At 41.3% G+C, this 16,172-nt stretch overlaps 1 protein-coding gene across 2 annotated transcripts in view; it reads left to right on the forward strand.

Annotated features, from left to right (window-relative positions):
* The window catches only part of ubr2 (ubiquitin protein ligase E3 component n-recognin 2), a 177,306-nt gene that overhangs the window by 145,576 nt on the left and 15,558 nt on the right, over positions 1–16,172 (forward strand). For both annotated transcript variants that reach the window (XM_068045124.1, XM_068045123.1), the window contains exons 33-40: positions 3,678–3,787; positions 7,985–8,054; positions 8,568–8,716; positions 9,007–9,062; positions 9,572–9,668; positions 9,862–9,932; positions 11,040–11,175; positions 13,200–13,290. In XM_068045124.1, the coding sequence (XP_067901225.1) occupies positions 3,678–3,787; positions 7,985–8,054; positions 8,568–8,716; positions 9,007–9,062; positions 9,572–9,668; positions 9,862–9,932; positions 11,040–11,175; positions 13,200–13,290 (780 nt within the window). The remainder of the gene's footprint in view (positions 1–3,677; positions 3,788–7,984; positions 8,055–8,567; positions 8,717–9,006; positions 9,063–9,571; positions 9,669–9,861; positions 9,933–11,039; positions 11,176–13,199; positions 13,291–16,172) is intronic.

The following is a 16,172-nucleotide window of genomic DNA, read 5'->3' on the forward strand; positions in this document are numbered from 1 at the left end:
CTGCAGTTGCCGCTCGAGTTCTGAAACCCGGAGCTCAAGTTTCTGCTGCTGGTGACACTTCCTGCAGACATGTCTGTCTTATACGCATGGTGCGACTTCCCACGTGCCACATGATGCACATTCTACTTGGCTGAGCTGCCCTGCTGTGTCTTAACTTGACAAACTTTTTTCAAGTAGAATACTTACCAGTTCATCACTAATAAATTGCTTCCCCTGTACTGAACTAAGAACCAAATACTGGAGCGTTAAAAAGGTAGAAAAAGAAAGGAGCACCTCCTTCCCTCCTTCACCCAACTCCCTCCTTCACCCAACTCCCTCCTTCACCCAACTCCCTCCTTCACCCAACTCCCTCCTTCACCCAACTCCCTCCTTCACCCAACTCCCTCCTTCACCCAACTCCCTCCTTCACCCAGCTCCCTCCTTCACCCAGCTCCCTCCTTCACCCAGCTCCCTCCTTCACCCAGCTCCCTCCTTCACCCAGCTCCCTCCTTCACCCAGCTCCCTCCTTCACCCAGCTCCCTCCTTCACCCAGCTCCCTCCTTCACCCAGCTCCCTCCTTCACCCAGCTCCCTCCTTCACCCAGCTCCCTCCTTCACCCAGCTCCCTCCTTCACCCAGCTCCCTCCTGCACCCAACTCCCTCCTTCACCCACTATGCCAATCTGCACTCATTCATAAATTGGAGTCCAATTGTAACAAAGTTCAATTTTTTTTTTAATTTAGAAACTTTTCGGGAGGAAATCTTCCTGTGGTGCAGGCCTGAATGTTCTTTGTCTTGAAAAGGATGAAGTGTTGCAGGCTTCTTGTGGTTAAGCCTCAATCCAAAGTCATTGGTGGAAATTCTGATTCACTTTCGCAGATGGGGAGTTCCAAGTTCACCTTGCAATTTCTCTGCTGTAGTAGTTAAAAAATGTTATCAGCAGGGCTCCTGCTGAGCTGGAACCCCCTAGCAGTTCTGGCTGGAAAAGGCCTTCTCTGACTGTTCTCCCTCTCTCTCCCCAGAGAGATACCTTTTAAGGTAGAAACTTGTCAGGTTGGGGTTTTGGTGAGGTGACTAAGGGCTGTCTCCCCTGGGTGATTCATAGTGTTCCAGGATATGGAAACCATTGTTATATGACGATGTCTGAATGTAGTCCATTCTACTAAAGTGGTGTTATTGTCTTAGTCTTGGCAGTGGAGTCAGTCAGTCTGTATAAGTCTTTGTTAGCTCCAGTCCGACAGATAGGAGTTGTTCACATTGAAATGGAAAACAGTCCATTCCATGCTTTTATCCCAAAGCTATTTCAAATGTGGTTAATGAGTTTCATCTTCAACAGACAGTCATGTTTATTGACCATACAGGAGGGGTCACCTGAACTGTACTTCATTTTGTCTCTAGCACAAATGTGTCCATTTTTTGTAGTTCAGTTGAACAGTTGACTTTTATTTCATAATTCCTACAGTTCATTTCATTTTTCATCACTGTTCCCTCTGCAAATGAAATTCTGTAGTTTATTTGTTTTTTTAAAACTGCAGCTTAAATCATGCTGCTGGCTTGATGCATTTATCCACCTTGCTTCATTCACATATTGTAGTGACTTGGTTACAAACTAATTGCGCTTATGTTAAATGTTATCTGCTCTCTCATGATCCTGCCACCTAAATAAACCACATTTCTTATGAATTTTGTTGCATTGTTCCTCATTATTTGCTTTTCCTCCTACTTTTGACATCATCTACAAGTTGAGATTTTACTTATCCTTCTCAGAGTGAGTTTGCAAGTTCTCCCTGTGTTTTCGTGGGTTTTCTCCGGGTGCTCCGGTTTCCTCCCACAAGCCAAAAGACTTGCAGGTTGATAGGTAAATTGGCCATTATAAATTGTCACTAGTATAGGTAGGTGGTAGGGAAATATAAAAACAGGTGGGGATGTTTGGTAGGAATATGGGATTAGTGTAGGATTAGTATAAATGGGTGGTTGATGGTCGGCACAGACTCGGTGGGCCGAAGGGCCTGTTTCAGTGCTGTATCTCTAATCTAATCTAATCTAAAATCAATACATTGTGTGCATTTATTCTCCATCACACTTTGTCGCACTATAAATCTCAAGTATAAAGAATCAGAGAAAGAACCTACTAAAAACCCGTTTCTTTGACCACGTCTATGTTAAAGACGCTAAATAACTGCAAATTCATTTTTGAAAAGAGCATTTGAGTTACATGTATGCATAAAGAGGGATAGTTACATCAATAATTTTTAGTTTATAATTCAAAACAATATTTGTACGTAAAAAAAATTATATTTAGCTACAGCGGGTAAGGAAGTGTTCATTTTTTTCAAATAATTTTGAAATAAACGAGCATGGGTCTTAGAATTTGTTTGTAGTACAGTTTGATGCTTTATTTGTAACCGCAGAAACAAGATGCAGGTAGAAAGGGAGAGGCAGCTGCATATTTTTGTTCTGAATATGCAGAATCAATAACAGCCATTGTTCACGGAGCAGATTTGGTTGTATCCAATTGCAATGGATAAGGCAACCATTATCTTCCAGGATCCAATCAAGAAAATACTTGCTTGTGACTCTAGACAGAATTCTTCCAATTTCTTTCATTTAAGTTCTGCATCCTTACCTTGTTTACACAGCAGCCATCCCCTTAGAGCAAAATAACCTCAGTCTACCACTCCTTGCTTTCCCACACCTTCCAATCCCCATTTTCTCCATCACTTCTAAATCTTCAATAATATAAAAGCAAAATACTGCAGGTGTTGGAAATCGGAAATAAAAACCAAGTGCTGGAATTACTCAGCAGGTCAGGCAGCATCTGTGGAGAGAGAGCAGAGTTCATGTTTCAGGTCTGTGACCTTCCATCAGAACCGGCAAAAGTTAGACCAGAATTGGGTTTTAAGCAAGTGAAGGGAGGTGTGGTTTGGTGGGCAAGAGAACAAAAGGGAAGGTGTGTGATGGGGCGGAGGGCAGGAAAGTAGAGGTGTGCAAAGGAAACCCGACCCAAGTCTGAATGCTGGACCTGGAAGCCTGACCCGACCGGAACCTGACGCATGCCATCGGGATCGGGTCGGGTAGCAGGCCTATACCCATGTACTGATGTAAAGGCCTGCGACCTGACCCCGACGGGTCCTGACGACGTGTCGGGTTCAGGTTGGTCTTCCGGGTCTGGAATTCAGGCTCGCGTCGGGTTTCCTTTGCATACCTCTACAGGAGAGATTAAATAACAAAGCTGTCCTGGGACAAAGGCCAAGAGCGTGTTAATGCTTGTGGTGAAAGGCAAGGCATTAGTCCAAAGAGAGTGTTAGTGGCAGAGTAATGAGCAACTCTGTCCACATGAATAAACAGGCGCATGGTTATAAACTAAAATAATAAAAAAATTTACAAGGCCAGTAATTTCTGTAATTGATACTGAGATCGTTTATAGAGAACTTCTGCAAGTAAAGCGTAAAATGGTGCCTTCTCCAACTTATAAGAGATATCCTGAGGGTTGAGATTTCTAAACTGAATCTTGTTTTTTTTTTTAAAAAAGAGATTGTTGATGTATGGGAGTTTTTTTTTACAAAATGCACTGGTTGAATTTTATATTTGCGTCAGTAGAAAAACATTACTGGAGCAGAACATCAGTGGCTTTTGTTTGAGGAAACACAAGCAAGGCTTGTGTACCATTTTCATTAAACCTGTATTTTTCTTTTCAAGTGATAATTCAAGGAACTGTACAGGCATTCCTGTTCTATCCCGTTGGCTAAAATGTACGTTGCAACAGTTGAATGTCCTGAAGAAAATCCAGGAAAGGCAAACTGTACCTGGTAAGTACTAGAAAAAAAAATCAGTTCTGTACTTAATTTTTGTTAGCTGTCATTTGTTATGCATCCAATATAATGACAATAGAAGTAAAAGAAAAATGCCTTATTTCAGAATGCTGTATTACTATGATTATTAGGAAAATCTTTCATAGTGAAGGTAATTTAAAACTCTGGGTCTGTGATACTGTATTGGACAGTCAAAATTGTTGAATATTTATTGGTAAAAAGGTTGATAATCCATACAAATTTTCTATAGACCTTTCAAGATGAAATTGTTATTGGAGAAGTAGAGTATAAGTAAACTTCTTCAAAATGTCTCCTTAACTCCTTCCGCATGCTCATCTCAAAAGACTGTTTTCATTACGAACCATAACTTAATTTTACTCTCCATAAACTAGAGGTCATCCAAAACACTGCTGCCCATGTCTTAACTCACACCAAGTCCTGTCGCCTATCACCCCTGTGCTCACTTAACTACATTGGCTCCCTGTCTAGCAACATCTTGATTTTAAAATTCTCATCCTTGTTTTCAAATCACTCCATGGCCTTGCCCCTCCCTAACTCTCTAATCTCCTCCAGCCTCATAACCCTCTGAGATATCTACGTTCCTCTAATTCTGGCTCTTAAGCATCCCCGATTTTGTTCACTCTACCATTGCTGCTCGTGCCTTCAGTTGCCTAGGCCCTAAGCTCTGCAATACCCTCCTTACAACTTTCTGTCTCTCTACCTTGCTTTCCTCCTTTAAGACACTCCCTAAAATATATCTGTTTGACCAAGCTTTTGGTTTTCTGACCTAATATCTGCTTATGTGGCTCAGCGTCATGTTTTATAATGCTCCTGTGACACACCTTGGGATGATTTATTACTTTAAAGGTGCTATATAATTATAAGCTATTGTGTGTAGTGAACGTGATATAGCATGCCTCAGGACTAACAATTTATCTTTTTAATGCTGGGTTATACTCAATAGTATTGGATGCTCACCATATACCCTGAATTCTTTGATAGGCTGCCATTCAGACTAAACTACAATTAGTCTCATAGAGTTATACAGCACAGAAACATGCCTTTCAGCCATTGTGTCTGTGCCGGCCATCAAGCACCTAACTATTCAAATCCCATTTTCCCGCACTTGGCCTGTAGCCTTGTATGCTATGGCGTTTCAAGTGCTCATCTAAATTCTCTTTAAATGTTGTGAGGGTTCCTGCTTCTACCACCTCTTCAGGCACTGCGTTCCAGATTCCAGCCAACCTCTGGGTGAAATAAATTTTCCTCAAATCCCCTCTAAACCTCCTGCCCCTTACCTTAAATCTATGCCCCCTGGTTATTGACCCCTCTGCTAAGGCAAAATGTTTTTCCTATCTAACCTGTCAGTGCCCCTCATAGTTTTGTCTATTTCAATCATATCTCCCCTCAGCTTTCTCTGCTCTAAGGAAAATGATCCTAGCCTTGTCAGTCCCTCTTCATAGCCGAAATGCTCCAGCCCTGGCAACATTCTGGTGAATCTCCTCTGCACCTTCTCCATTGCAATCACATCCTTCCTATAGTGTGATGCCCAGAACTGTACACAGTACTCCAACTGTGGCCTAACTAGTGTTTTATACAGCTCTATCATAACCTCCCTGCTCTAATATTCTGTGCCTCAGCTAATAAAGGCAAGTATCCCATATGCCTTCCTAACCACCTTATCTGCCTGTGCTGCTGCTTTCAGTGATCTATGGACAAGTGCACCAAGGTACCTCTGACCCTCTGTACTTCCTAGGGTCCTACCATCCATTGTATATTCCCTTGCCTTGTTAGTCCTCCCAAAAGGCATCACCTCTCACTTCTCAGGATTAAATTCCGTATGCCACAGCTCTGCACATTGTACCAGCCCATCTATATCGTCCTGTAATCTAAGGCTTTCCACCAATTTTCGTGTCATCTGCAAACTTACTGATCATACCTCCTGTATTCACATCTAAATCATTAATGTACACTACAAACAGCAAGGGACCCAGCACCGATCCCTGTGGTACACCACTGGCTTCCACTTGCAAAAACAACCCTCAACCATTACCTTCTGCCTCCTGCCACGAAGCCAATTTTGGATCCAGTTTGCCAAATTGCCCTAGATCCCATGGGCTCTTACCTTCTTAACCAATCTCCTATGCGGGACCTTACTCAAGTCCATGTAGACTACTTCAACTGCTTTACCCTCGTCTACACATCTAGTCACCGCCTCGAAAAATTCAATCAAGTTAGTTAGACACGATCTCCCCCTGACAAAGCCATGCTGACTATCCCTGATTAATGTCTGCCTCTCCAAGTGGAGATTAATCCTGTCCCTCAGAAATTTTTCCAATAGTTTCCCAACCACTGATATTCTTTCATTGGAGAAACATACTAGTTTAACTCTCACCCAAACATTAAACTGCCTTAATTTGAGCAGTGTTTATTAAAATGCTGTGCTCTGAAACAACTTGAAGTTAAGTGTGATGTCAGGAGAATCTTGTTAAAAGACCTGAAAAACTTCATTGCTCTTGCATTAGCTGCTGTCATTCAGCACTGTGGAAGTGAATTGTGTGTGTTCTAAACAGCAGACTAACTCATGTAACACAAAAGCAAAATACTGTGGATGCTAGAAATCTGAAATAAAAACCAAGTGCTGGAAATACTCAGCAGGTCAGGCAGCATCTGTGGAGAGAGAAGCAGAGTTAACGTTTCAAGTCAATGACCTATCATCAGAACTCGCTACTTAGAACTCAGGCTAACTAATATACTGCTGTTTTGTATATAATTTGTAAAATTCCAATTGTCATTTTCAAAACTTGAATATTAGTATACACGTTCAATTTCTCTTCTATTCTGTCCAGTTACGTTATACAAATCCTCCCCTACAAATATTAAACTCTTCTGTAAACTTTCTATTATTCTATTACTGGAAGGTGGGTTTAGAATGGGTGGAATGTTTTTTGCCAGGCACAGACAGGATGGGCCAAGTGGCCTCTTTGTGTGCCGTAAACTTGCTAAAAACAGAAAATTCTGGAAACAGTCAACAGATCAGGCAAAAATTAAACTGTTGATGTTTAATTTGATCAGTTCTAACTTCAATGACTTCTGTAATGACATTGCAGTTTTTTTTATATGTTGGGGCTGTGCTAGAATTAGCTTTTTCTATAAAGAAAATAGAAGTTTTGCCCGTTTAATTTTAGTTTGGAGCTCTTCCTTGATTTGAATTTTTAGAGTTTCAAATGTGCTCCATTGTATGAGCAAGTGACTAGTTTATAAATTTACTAAATGAAATAGATTGACAGGAGTTCGAATTGAAATACTATTGTATGCTAACATTTTAGTTTTGTAATTTGACATTTTGTAGACAGCTTTATGCCATCTTGTATCCACTTCGAGGGCTGGCCAAAACATTTCCATGACCACCATTGATGGTCCATGATCAGACATCAGTGAGGCAAGCCAGTTAGTACAAGTCTTCTGTCCCCTTGACATGAAGTGTTTGCCCTTTTTCATGGTAAACAGTAGACTCCAAATCTCAAATCATTAAATGATTGGCAAATATCTAAAAGGGCGGCGCAGTGGTTAGCACCGCAGCCTCACAGCTCCAGCGACCCGGGTTCAATTCTGGGTACTGCCTGTGTGGAGTTTGCAAGTTCTCCCTGTGTCTGCGTGGGTTTCCTCCGGGTGCTCCGGTTTCCTCCCACATGCCAAAGACTTGCAGGTTCATAGGTTAATTGGCTATTATAAATTGCCCCTAGTATAGGTAGGTGGTAGGGAAATATATAGGGACAGGTGGGGATGTGGTAGGAATATGGGATTAGTATAAATGGGTGGTTGATGGTCGGCACAGACTCGGGCCGAAGGACCTGTTTCAGTGCTGTGTCTCTAAAAAAAAAAAAGCTAATCTGCCCATCAGTGCAAGTGCTTAAGTGATCCTGCTTAACTTGAGAAATAAGTCTAAACACATGTTTTACAGAAAGCATGTCTTAAAATTAAGAAAAGGGTTATTGTAAAAGTGCTTTTCTTAATTCTTTCAATTGTACTCTAAATTTTTATTTAAGTTGAATTTTGTACCAATAGTACTAGTGATTTTCTATACATGCATTCATTCATAAATACTTTTATGTTTAAAATTAGGCCTTTTTGAACATTTTAAATATCTACAGTCTTAGTCACAGTTTATCCATATTCTGTTTTTTTTTCCAGATAACCTCTCTAATGCTAATCTCGAAGGAATGGAAATCCCTGAAGGATTTCGACCTGATGTAAAACCAAAGTATGTATTTTGATCATTAAACAGTTCTAAAATGTTTCAGCGTAGCTTTATTTTTCTTTGGCTTCACTGTTGGTTGTGAAATGGAATATTAAAAAAACATCATTAATGATTTCAAATGCAGTATTCTGTTTGGGAAATTAAAACTTTAAAATTAATCGCAGTCTTTTTGCCCTTGGCAAACATTATTCGATCATGTGTGTATTGGCGTCCTTTCCAGCCACAGATACCTCTTAGTGTATCTCAGACATAATGATGACACTGGACAGTTGATTTCCGAGCAAACATATCCACTGTATGGTGGATACAGCAGCTCTGTTGAATTCACCCATTTGGTGCAACATGAATTATTAAGCTCCTTGCTCATTTAAGTTCACTTGGCCAGGTATGAAGGCCTGCCAATTGTTCCAAAGAACCATTTCCTTACTTTATGTTGTCTGTTATGCTGTTGGTTGGTTGAGACAGATTTTTGTAGCTTAAATGTTTTTTGCAGTGGTGCTTTATTTCTTTTTTCAGGAATCCTTACTCGGATAGCATTAAGGAGATGCTTACAACCTTGGCTACAGCAACTTACAAAGTGGGTCTCAAGGTTCATCCCAATGAGCAGGACCCACGGGTGCCTATCATGTGCCGGGGGAGCTGTGCATACACAATACAAGCGATAGGTGAGTCACAGTGAATGCAGGGCTGTGTATGTACTTTCAGGATATTTACTTAAATGCTATATTAACATTAAAATTAAGTAAAATAATTTTTAAAAAGCAGATGTGTTTGCTTCGTAAACTATTGTCTGAGTGGTAGCATTAAAACTTAGTTGAATTTATTGTCCAAAATTATCAATCATTGTGTTCTATTTGACCAAAAGGTGCACCATTTTATATAGACACCTGAAATTTATCAATGTTGAATAAGACTGCAGTATGCTTTTAGAACTGTTTTATATTTACCTTTCCAGAGCGTTTCCTGGCAGATGAAGAAAAGCCACTGTTTGGTCATCTGCCCTGCAGGCAGGTAGGAATGATTAAGATGTACTAACTTTGCATATAACTATAAAAGACTGTTGCAAAAACATAAATCAAAATCTGAAAATAGGATTGCAGTGGAAAATTAAAACAGTTATTGAAATATATTCAGGAAGAATGTTCATTAAAAGCAGCGAAGACTAATTTGTTGACTACTGGAGAAACTTTATTGTACAGAATGTGTAAAGAGCTTAGTCTCAGCCACTAAATTACTTTGTTTGTGATCTTTTTAAAATTGCTATTTGTAATTCTGTTGGTGTAAAGAATTAAGATCGTTAACGGTTGGAAAATATTGCAAAATGCAATCAATACAAAAGTTGTTCCAGAAATTATGCATGTTACTGTTGTAATTCTAACGCTACCACCACTGCTGTCATTTATTGGCTGCGAAGTACTTTTGCATGTCCAGAGATCATGACAGCAGCTACGTAAATGCAAATTCTTGCTTTATATGACGTATTTTCAGTTGTTTTCTGCAGCTATAATTGTGTCTTGTAGGATGACTGTCTAAAGGCATTAACCCGATTTGCCGCATCACACTGGACTGTGAGTTCTCTGTCTGTGGTTCAGAAACAATATGCTCGACTGTTATCAGGTTTGTGTGTTGTGTAGTTTGAGTACTTGATTGTAATTTTATACAACTCTAATTATAACTGTAAAAGTCCTTCTTAAAAGTCAAGTTGCCAGGTTTGATATTAAACTAACATAGATTAAAATGGTGATTTTAATCATTTGTTGTGTAGTATTTGGCCTCAGATAAAACTGTTTATTTTTTTTTCCTTGCTCAGTTCTGATACCTGATGATGATAAAACTCAGATTCCTCCATCCATTCTTGATGTTGACATGTTCCATTTATTAGTAGGTGATCAATCTATCTTGCTCTTTTAATGTTCTCTCACCTTTGTGATGATGTTCAACTTGTTCAGTAAGAGAATGCTCGATAAGTAAACAATTTTGGGTTAGCTTCTTGGGTTTGCTGTAAAATTGTGTACAAGTGGCACTATCCATTCCCTTTTTCATATTTTCTAAGGTAATTTACAGTTTCTTTAAAAGTTAAACTGTAAACTGACTGTAACTGCATCAGATTTCAATTTTGTATAACAAAACATCAATCACTTTAGTTCATAACATTTCAGAAAACAAAACAAGGTTTTTCTGTAATCTGAAGTCAGGAGAATATGAAGGGTTTTATAGATTCTCACTAATATTGAAACGTAAAGTAATATCCTAAATTATTAGTGACAGATCTTTTATGTTCCCACAAGTACAATTCCCTTAACAAAATCTATAATCTCAAAAGTTTTACCGTCCTGTTGTTTTTCCCATTTTTCCTCACAACCTTATTTTTCTGATAGATCTTGAATTGAATTAGTCATCCAGCTTGTATTGTCTATTTAGCCCATGTTAACCAGAAGAACGTTTGAAGTGAGAGAGAGCAACATAGTTTTGGCAGCAAACGTGTGTGACAATTGTGTACTTAAGTAATTGACTTTAAAGGTTTCCATTGAAGTGCTTAAATTGGTTGTTTTGTTATTATAATCCACTGCTCAAGCCATTAGATTCTTAATGGTTTGGTAGAGCCATATAAGAGTGCTGGAGTCATTATGGCACAGAAGGAGGCCATTAAGCCCATCGAATCTATACCGAGCTTTCGAGCAATCCCGTCAGTCCCATTCTCCCGCTCTATCCCCTTAGCCCTGCAAGTTTATTTCCCTCAAGTGCCTGTCCATTAAATCTTTGTTCCCTTGTTCTTGTCCCATCATGTTGGAGTCATGTTTATACTTTGGTGACTTCCCATTGTACAGGCAACTGCCTCTAGAAGATTTTTGTGTTAAATATTATGTTAAACTTTGTTGTTCAAAATTCTATCTCATTTTTCCATCTTTCCTTATCAAATGAAGTGTTTCCGTAGTATTTTTTGTAACTGGCCAGTGCAATATGACAGGCCTGTTGTTCTTCCTACAGGTGAGCCTCGTGCTTTCTTTCCCAGCTCTGCATTGTCATGATTTCACAGGAGTTAGCTTAGCTGTTGGTCACCTTCACCTCTTGCATCTGGTTACCATGGCACACATTGTACAGATTTTGCTTACGTCTTCAACAGGTAATTTGTAAAGCATTCTAACTTTAAAAAGAATGAAAACTGATTTGGGTTATTAAAAAAACAAATAACATTGGGAAAATCTGTATGATGGTTAAATGTAACAGGTACTATTTACATAAGAAACAAGAAATAGGAGCAAGGGTAGGACATTCAGCCCTTCAAGCCTGCTCCCCATTCAATACGATCATGGCTGATCTTTCACCTCAATTCCACCTTCCCGCGCTATCCCGATATCTCTTAATTCCCTCATTCAAAAATCTATTGATCTCTGTCTTGAATATGTTCAATGACTGAGCATGCACAGCTCTCTGGAGTTGAGGATTCCAAAAATCCACAACCCTTCAAGTGAAGAAATTTCTCTATCTCAGTCCAGTCTGAGACTTTGACTCTTAGTTCTGGACTCTCCAACCAGGGAAACCTTCTTCCAGCATCTACCCTATCAAACCTCTTAAGAATTTTATCTGTTTCAATGAGATCACCTCTCATTCTTCTCTAAATTCCAGGGAATATAGTCTACTCAATCTCTCTTCATAGGACAGCCCCTCATCCAAGGGATCAGACTAGTGAACCTTCCTTGCACTCCTTGTAAGGCTAGTATATCCTTCCTTAGGTAAGCAGACCAAAACTATACATAGTACTCCAGGGTGTGGTCTCACCAAGGCCCTATACAATTGCAGTAAAGCTTTCTCACTTTTGTACTCTAATCCCTTTGTAATAAATGCTGACATACTATTTGCTTTCCTAATTTCTTCTTGTACCTGCATGTTAACTTTCTGTGATTCATGTACAAGGACACCTTGTCCTGCTAAATATCAACATTTCCCATTCTCTCTCCATTTAAAAAAAATTCAACTTTTCAATTTTTCCTTCCAAAGTGGATAGCTTCCTATTTCTCAACATTGTATTCCATCCGTCATGTTCTTGCCCACACTGTTAACCTGTCTGCATCCTCCTCACAGCTTACTTTCCCACCTGACTTTGTATTGTCAGCATACTTGGACACATTACATTCAGTCTCCTCAACTAAGGGCTGAATTTTTTGGGCCCCCTAGGGACAGGAATGGAGGTGGGGGGAGAGGCCCATAAAATTGCATCAGAAGGCAGGGAGCGGAGTGCCCTTCGCCTTCCCGAAGCATTCCAATTTAGTCTGGGGCAGGCAAGGCCAAGAACGGCCCTCCTGTCCCAGGCCAATTGAGGCTCTTTAAGGGCCTCTTCCCACCTCCACCTCAATTTTATTGAAGGCCGAAAGACCTGCTGCTGCTGGGAGATGTCACCAGGTAAAACCTAGCTGCCTCCTAGTAGGGTCCGGAGAGTGGGTCCCTCCTTTGAGGGCAATCCAGAGTCTCTATAGGGGCCCCCAGCGGTTGTTGACCACCACCCCCCGGGAAGATACACCCTCACCAACCCCACCTCATCACCAGGGCCTGGCTAAATGGCCCCAGTGATCCCGTGGTCATCTTTATCCTCGATACTGCAGGGCTTCCTGCAGTGCCAGCAGTGGCCAGTGCTCCCAGTGGCACTACCTGTACTGCTGAGCTGCCAGCCTTCCAATTGGCCGGCAGCTGTTGGAGGCGGGAGCTCATCCCTTAAAGTAATGGCGTCCCAGATGGCCAGCAGTTAATTGCCTCCCCACCATGAAATAGCAGCAGGGGTCTAACGGAGGGCCGAGCCAGGGTCTCTTTCTCCCCACACACCCACCTTCCAGCCTGCCGCCAGGACCCCCGTTGCCAGATATATATTGTAAATAGCTGAGGCCCAAGCACTGATCCTTGCGGTATCCCACAAGTTACAGCATACCAATTTGAAATGACCCTTTTATTCTTGCTCTGTTTTCTGTCCATTAACCAATTCTCAGGTGCATGATAATATATTACCCAAAGTCTGTCATATTACTACTTTTTGGGAGCTAGATAAATCTAGTTTAATTAAATTGTTACCTTTGAAATTATATTTGATATACCAGCGAAACTTCATTTTTGCATGTTTAAATGAGTATTTTGACTCCAGTGGTTTACTACTTCCAGAGGAAAATAGTATGGACCAGGAGAGTGCTGATGGAGATGAAGAGGCTGCTGCCTTAACAGTTTATGACAAACTCAGGCAATACTCAGGAAGGTAAGATAAAAATCAAGTAATCAGTGGATTTTAGAGGTTTAAAGAAAAATGGGAATTCTGCAATTTGAAATGGGAAAAGCACTGCAGATTAGACTGGCAAGAGAAAAGATGTTTTGAATGAAATTTTCATCGGGCCTTTGTCTTCCTGAATAAGCGTTTGTACATATTAATTTTGTTCTTAATTTTTTTAAACTTTGCTGTCTAATAAAAGTTTTTTTGCTAGCTGGTAATACAGTGAGCAAGAGTTCAAGTCCCACCATAGCAGCTTGAGGATTTGAATTCAATTTTAAAAACAATCAATTTGTAAAATAAAAGGCTGGTACCAGTAAAATTGATCATGCAGCTGTTGTAAAAGTCTGACTGCTTTACTAATATCCTTAAGAGAAGGAAACCTACCATCCTTACCCAGTCTGGCCTGTGTGTGACGCCAGTCCCATGCCAACATGGGTGACTTTTAACTGCATAGCAAGCCACTCAGTTCTTTCAAACTGCTAGAAAAGAACAAAACTGGACTGAATTGTCTACCACTACAGTCTGAAACCTCCTTGCTCAGCATATCCCATCACTAACCAGCCAGATGACCAACTCTGATTCAATGAATTATGAAGTTACAACACAGGGCTACATACATGCTAAACAGTGAAAGCAGAATGATGTAGACAGGCTCAGTGACTCCACCACTTGAAGATCAGGTCAAAGCTCTGAAGTCTTGCCACATCAAGTCACAAATGGTGATGGACACTCAAGCACCTAAAAGGAGGAGGAGGCTTCATGAACATCTCCACCCTTAATTATGGTGGAATCCAGCATATGAGTTTGCAACCATCTTCAGCCATTGATCAGTAGATGACCCTTGTTGGCCTCCTCCTTAGATGCCTACCATCACAGCTGCCATTCTTCAGTCAATTTGATTCACTCCATGTAACATCAAGAAACAGCTGAATGCACTGGACACAGCAAAGACTCCATGCCCCGACAATAACTTGGCTGAGTACTGTAGCTCCCAAGCTAGCCATGCCTTTAAGCTGTTCCAGTACAGCTGCAACTTTGGTTTTTACTTGACAATGTGGACAATTTAACCAGATATCTTCTGTCCACGGCAAGTCAAATCCAACCCAGCCAATTACTGCCCCATCAGCCTACTCCCATTCATTAAGAGTGATGGAAAGAATCGGCAACAGTACTAACAAGCGGCACTCATTCACTAATAGCCTATTCACCAATAGCCTGCTCACTAATGCAGCTAGTTCTGGAGCACAGGTCTTCAGGACTACAGCCTGGTTATTGCCAGGGCCTGTAGCCTTTGTGTCCATTGTGCTCAGTTTGGATTCTGCCAGGACCACTTGGCTTCAGACCTCATTACAACCTTGGTTTAAACATAGACACGAGCTCAATTCCAGAGGTGAAATGAGTGTGGGCTGCCTTCACAACACCAACAATAACTTGTATTTATACAGCGCCTTTAACTTGGTAAAGTGTCCCAAGGTGCTTCACAGGACTGTTATCAAACAAAGTTTGGCACTGAAGGAGATATTAGGGCAGATGTAGTTTTAAGGAGCATCTTAAAGGAGGAAAGAGAAGTAGAGATATTTAGAGGGGGAATTCCAGAGCTTAGGGCCTTGACAGCTGAAGGCACAGCTACCAGTGGCAGAGCAGTTAAAACCAGGGATGCTGAAACAGTCAGAATTCGAGGAGCACAGATATCTTGGAGGTTGTGGGATTGGAGGAGATCACAGAGATGGGGAGGGACAAAGCCATGTAGGGATTTGAAAAGAAGGATGAGAATTTTAAATTTGAGGCGTTGCTTAGCAAAGAGCCAATGTAGGTCAGTGAGCACAGGGTCATGGGGAAACGGGACTTGGTGCAAGTTAGCAAAGTTTTGAATGACCAAGTTTTTTTTTTATTCATTCATGGGATGTGGGCGTCGCTGGCCAGGCCAGGATTTATTGCCCATCCCTAATTGCCCTTGAGAAGGTGGTGGTGAGCTGCCTTCTTGAACCGCTGCAGTCCATGTGGGGTAGGTACATCCACAGTGCTGTTAGGAAGGGAGTTCCAGGATTTTGACCCAACGACAGTGAAGGAACGGCGATATAGTTCCAAGTCAGGATGGTGTGTGACTTGGAGGGGAACTTGCAGGTGGTGGTGTTCCCATGCATTTGCTGCCCTTGTCCTTCTAATTGGTAGAGGTTGCGGGTTTGGAAGGTGCTGTCCAAGGAGCCTTGGTGCATTGCTGCAGTGCATCTTGTAGATGGTACACACTGCTGCCACTGTGGAGGTGGGACAGGACGTACCCGGGGATGGTGATGGCAGTGTCTGGGGCATTGTCTGTAAGGTATGATTCCGTGAGTATGACTATATCAGGCTGTTGCTTGACTAGTCTGTGGGACAGCTCTCCCAACTTTGGCACAAGCCCCCAGATGTTAGTAAGGAGGACTTTGCAGGGTCGACAGGGCTGGGTTTGCCATTGTCGTTTCCGGTGCCTAGGTCGATGCCGTGTGGTCCGTCCGGTTTCATTCCTTTTTATTGACTTTGTAGCGGTTAGATACAACTGAGTGGCTTGCTAGGCCATTTCAGAGGGCATGCAAGAGTCAACCACATTGCTGTGGGTCTGTAGTCACATGTAGGCCAGACCAGGTGAGGACAGCAGATTTCCTTCCCTAGAGGACATTAGTGAACCAGATGGGTTTTTACAACAATCGACAATGGTTTCATGGCCATCATTAGACTAGCTTTTAATTCCAGATTTATTAATTAAATTCAAATTCCACCTTCTGCTGTTGTGGGATTCGAACCCATGTCCCCAGAGCAATACCCTGGGTCTCTGGGTTACTAGTCCAGTGATAATACCACTACGCCACCGCCTACCCGTAAGCTTAACGAGC

This window comes from Heterodontus francisci, chromosome 13 (assembly GCF_036365525.1).
Source record: "Heterodontus francisci isolate sHetFra1 chromosome 13, sHetFra1.hap1, whole genome shotgun sequence".
Taxonomy (NCBI): Eukaryota; Metazoa; Chordata; class Chondrichthyes; order Heterodontiformes; family Heterodontidae; genus Heterodontus; species Heterodontus francisci.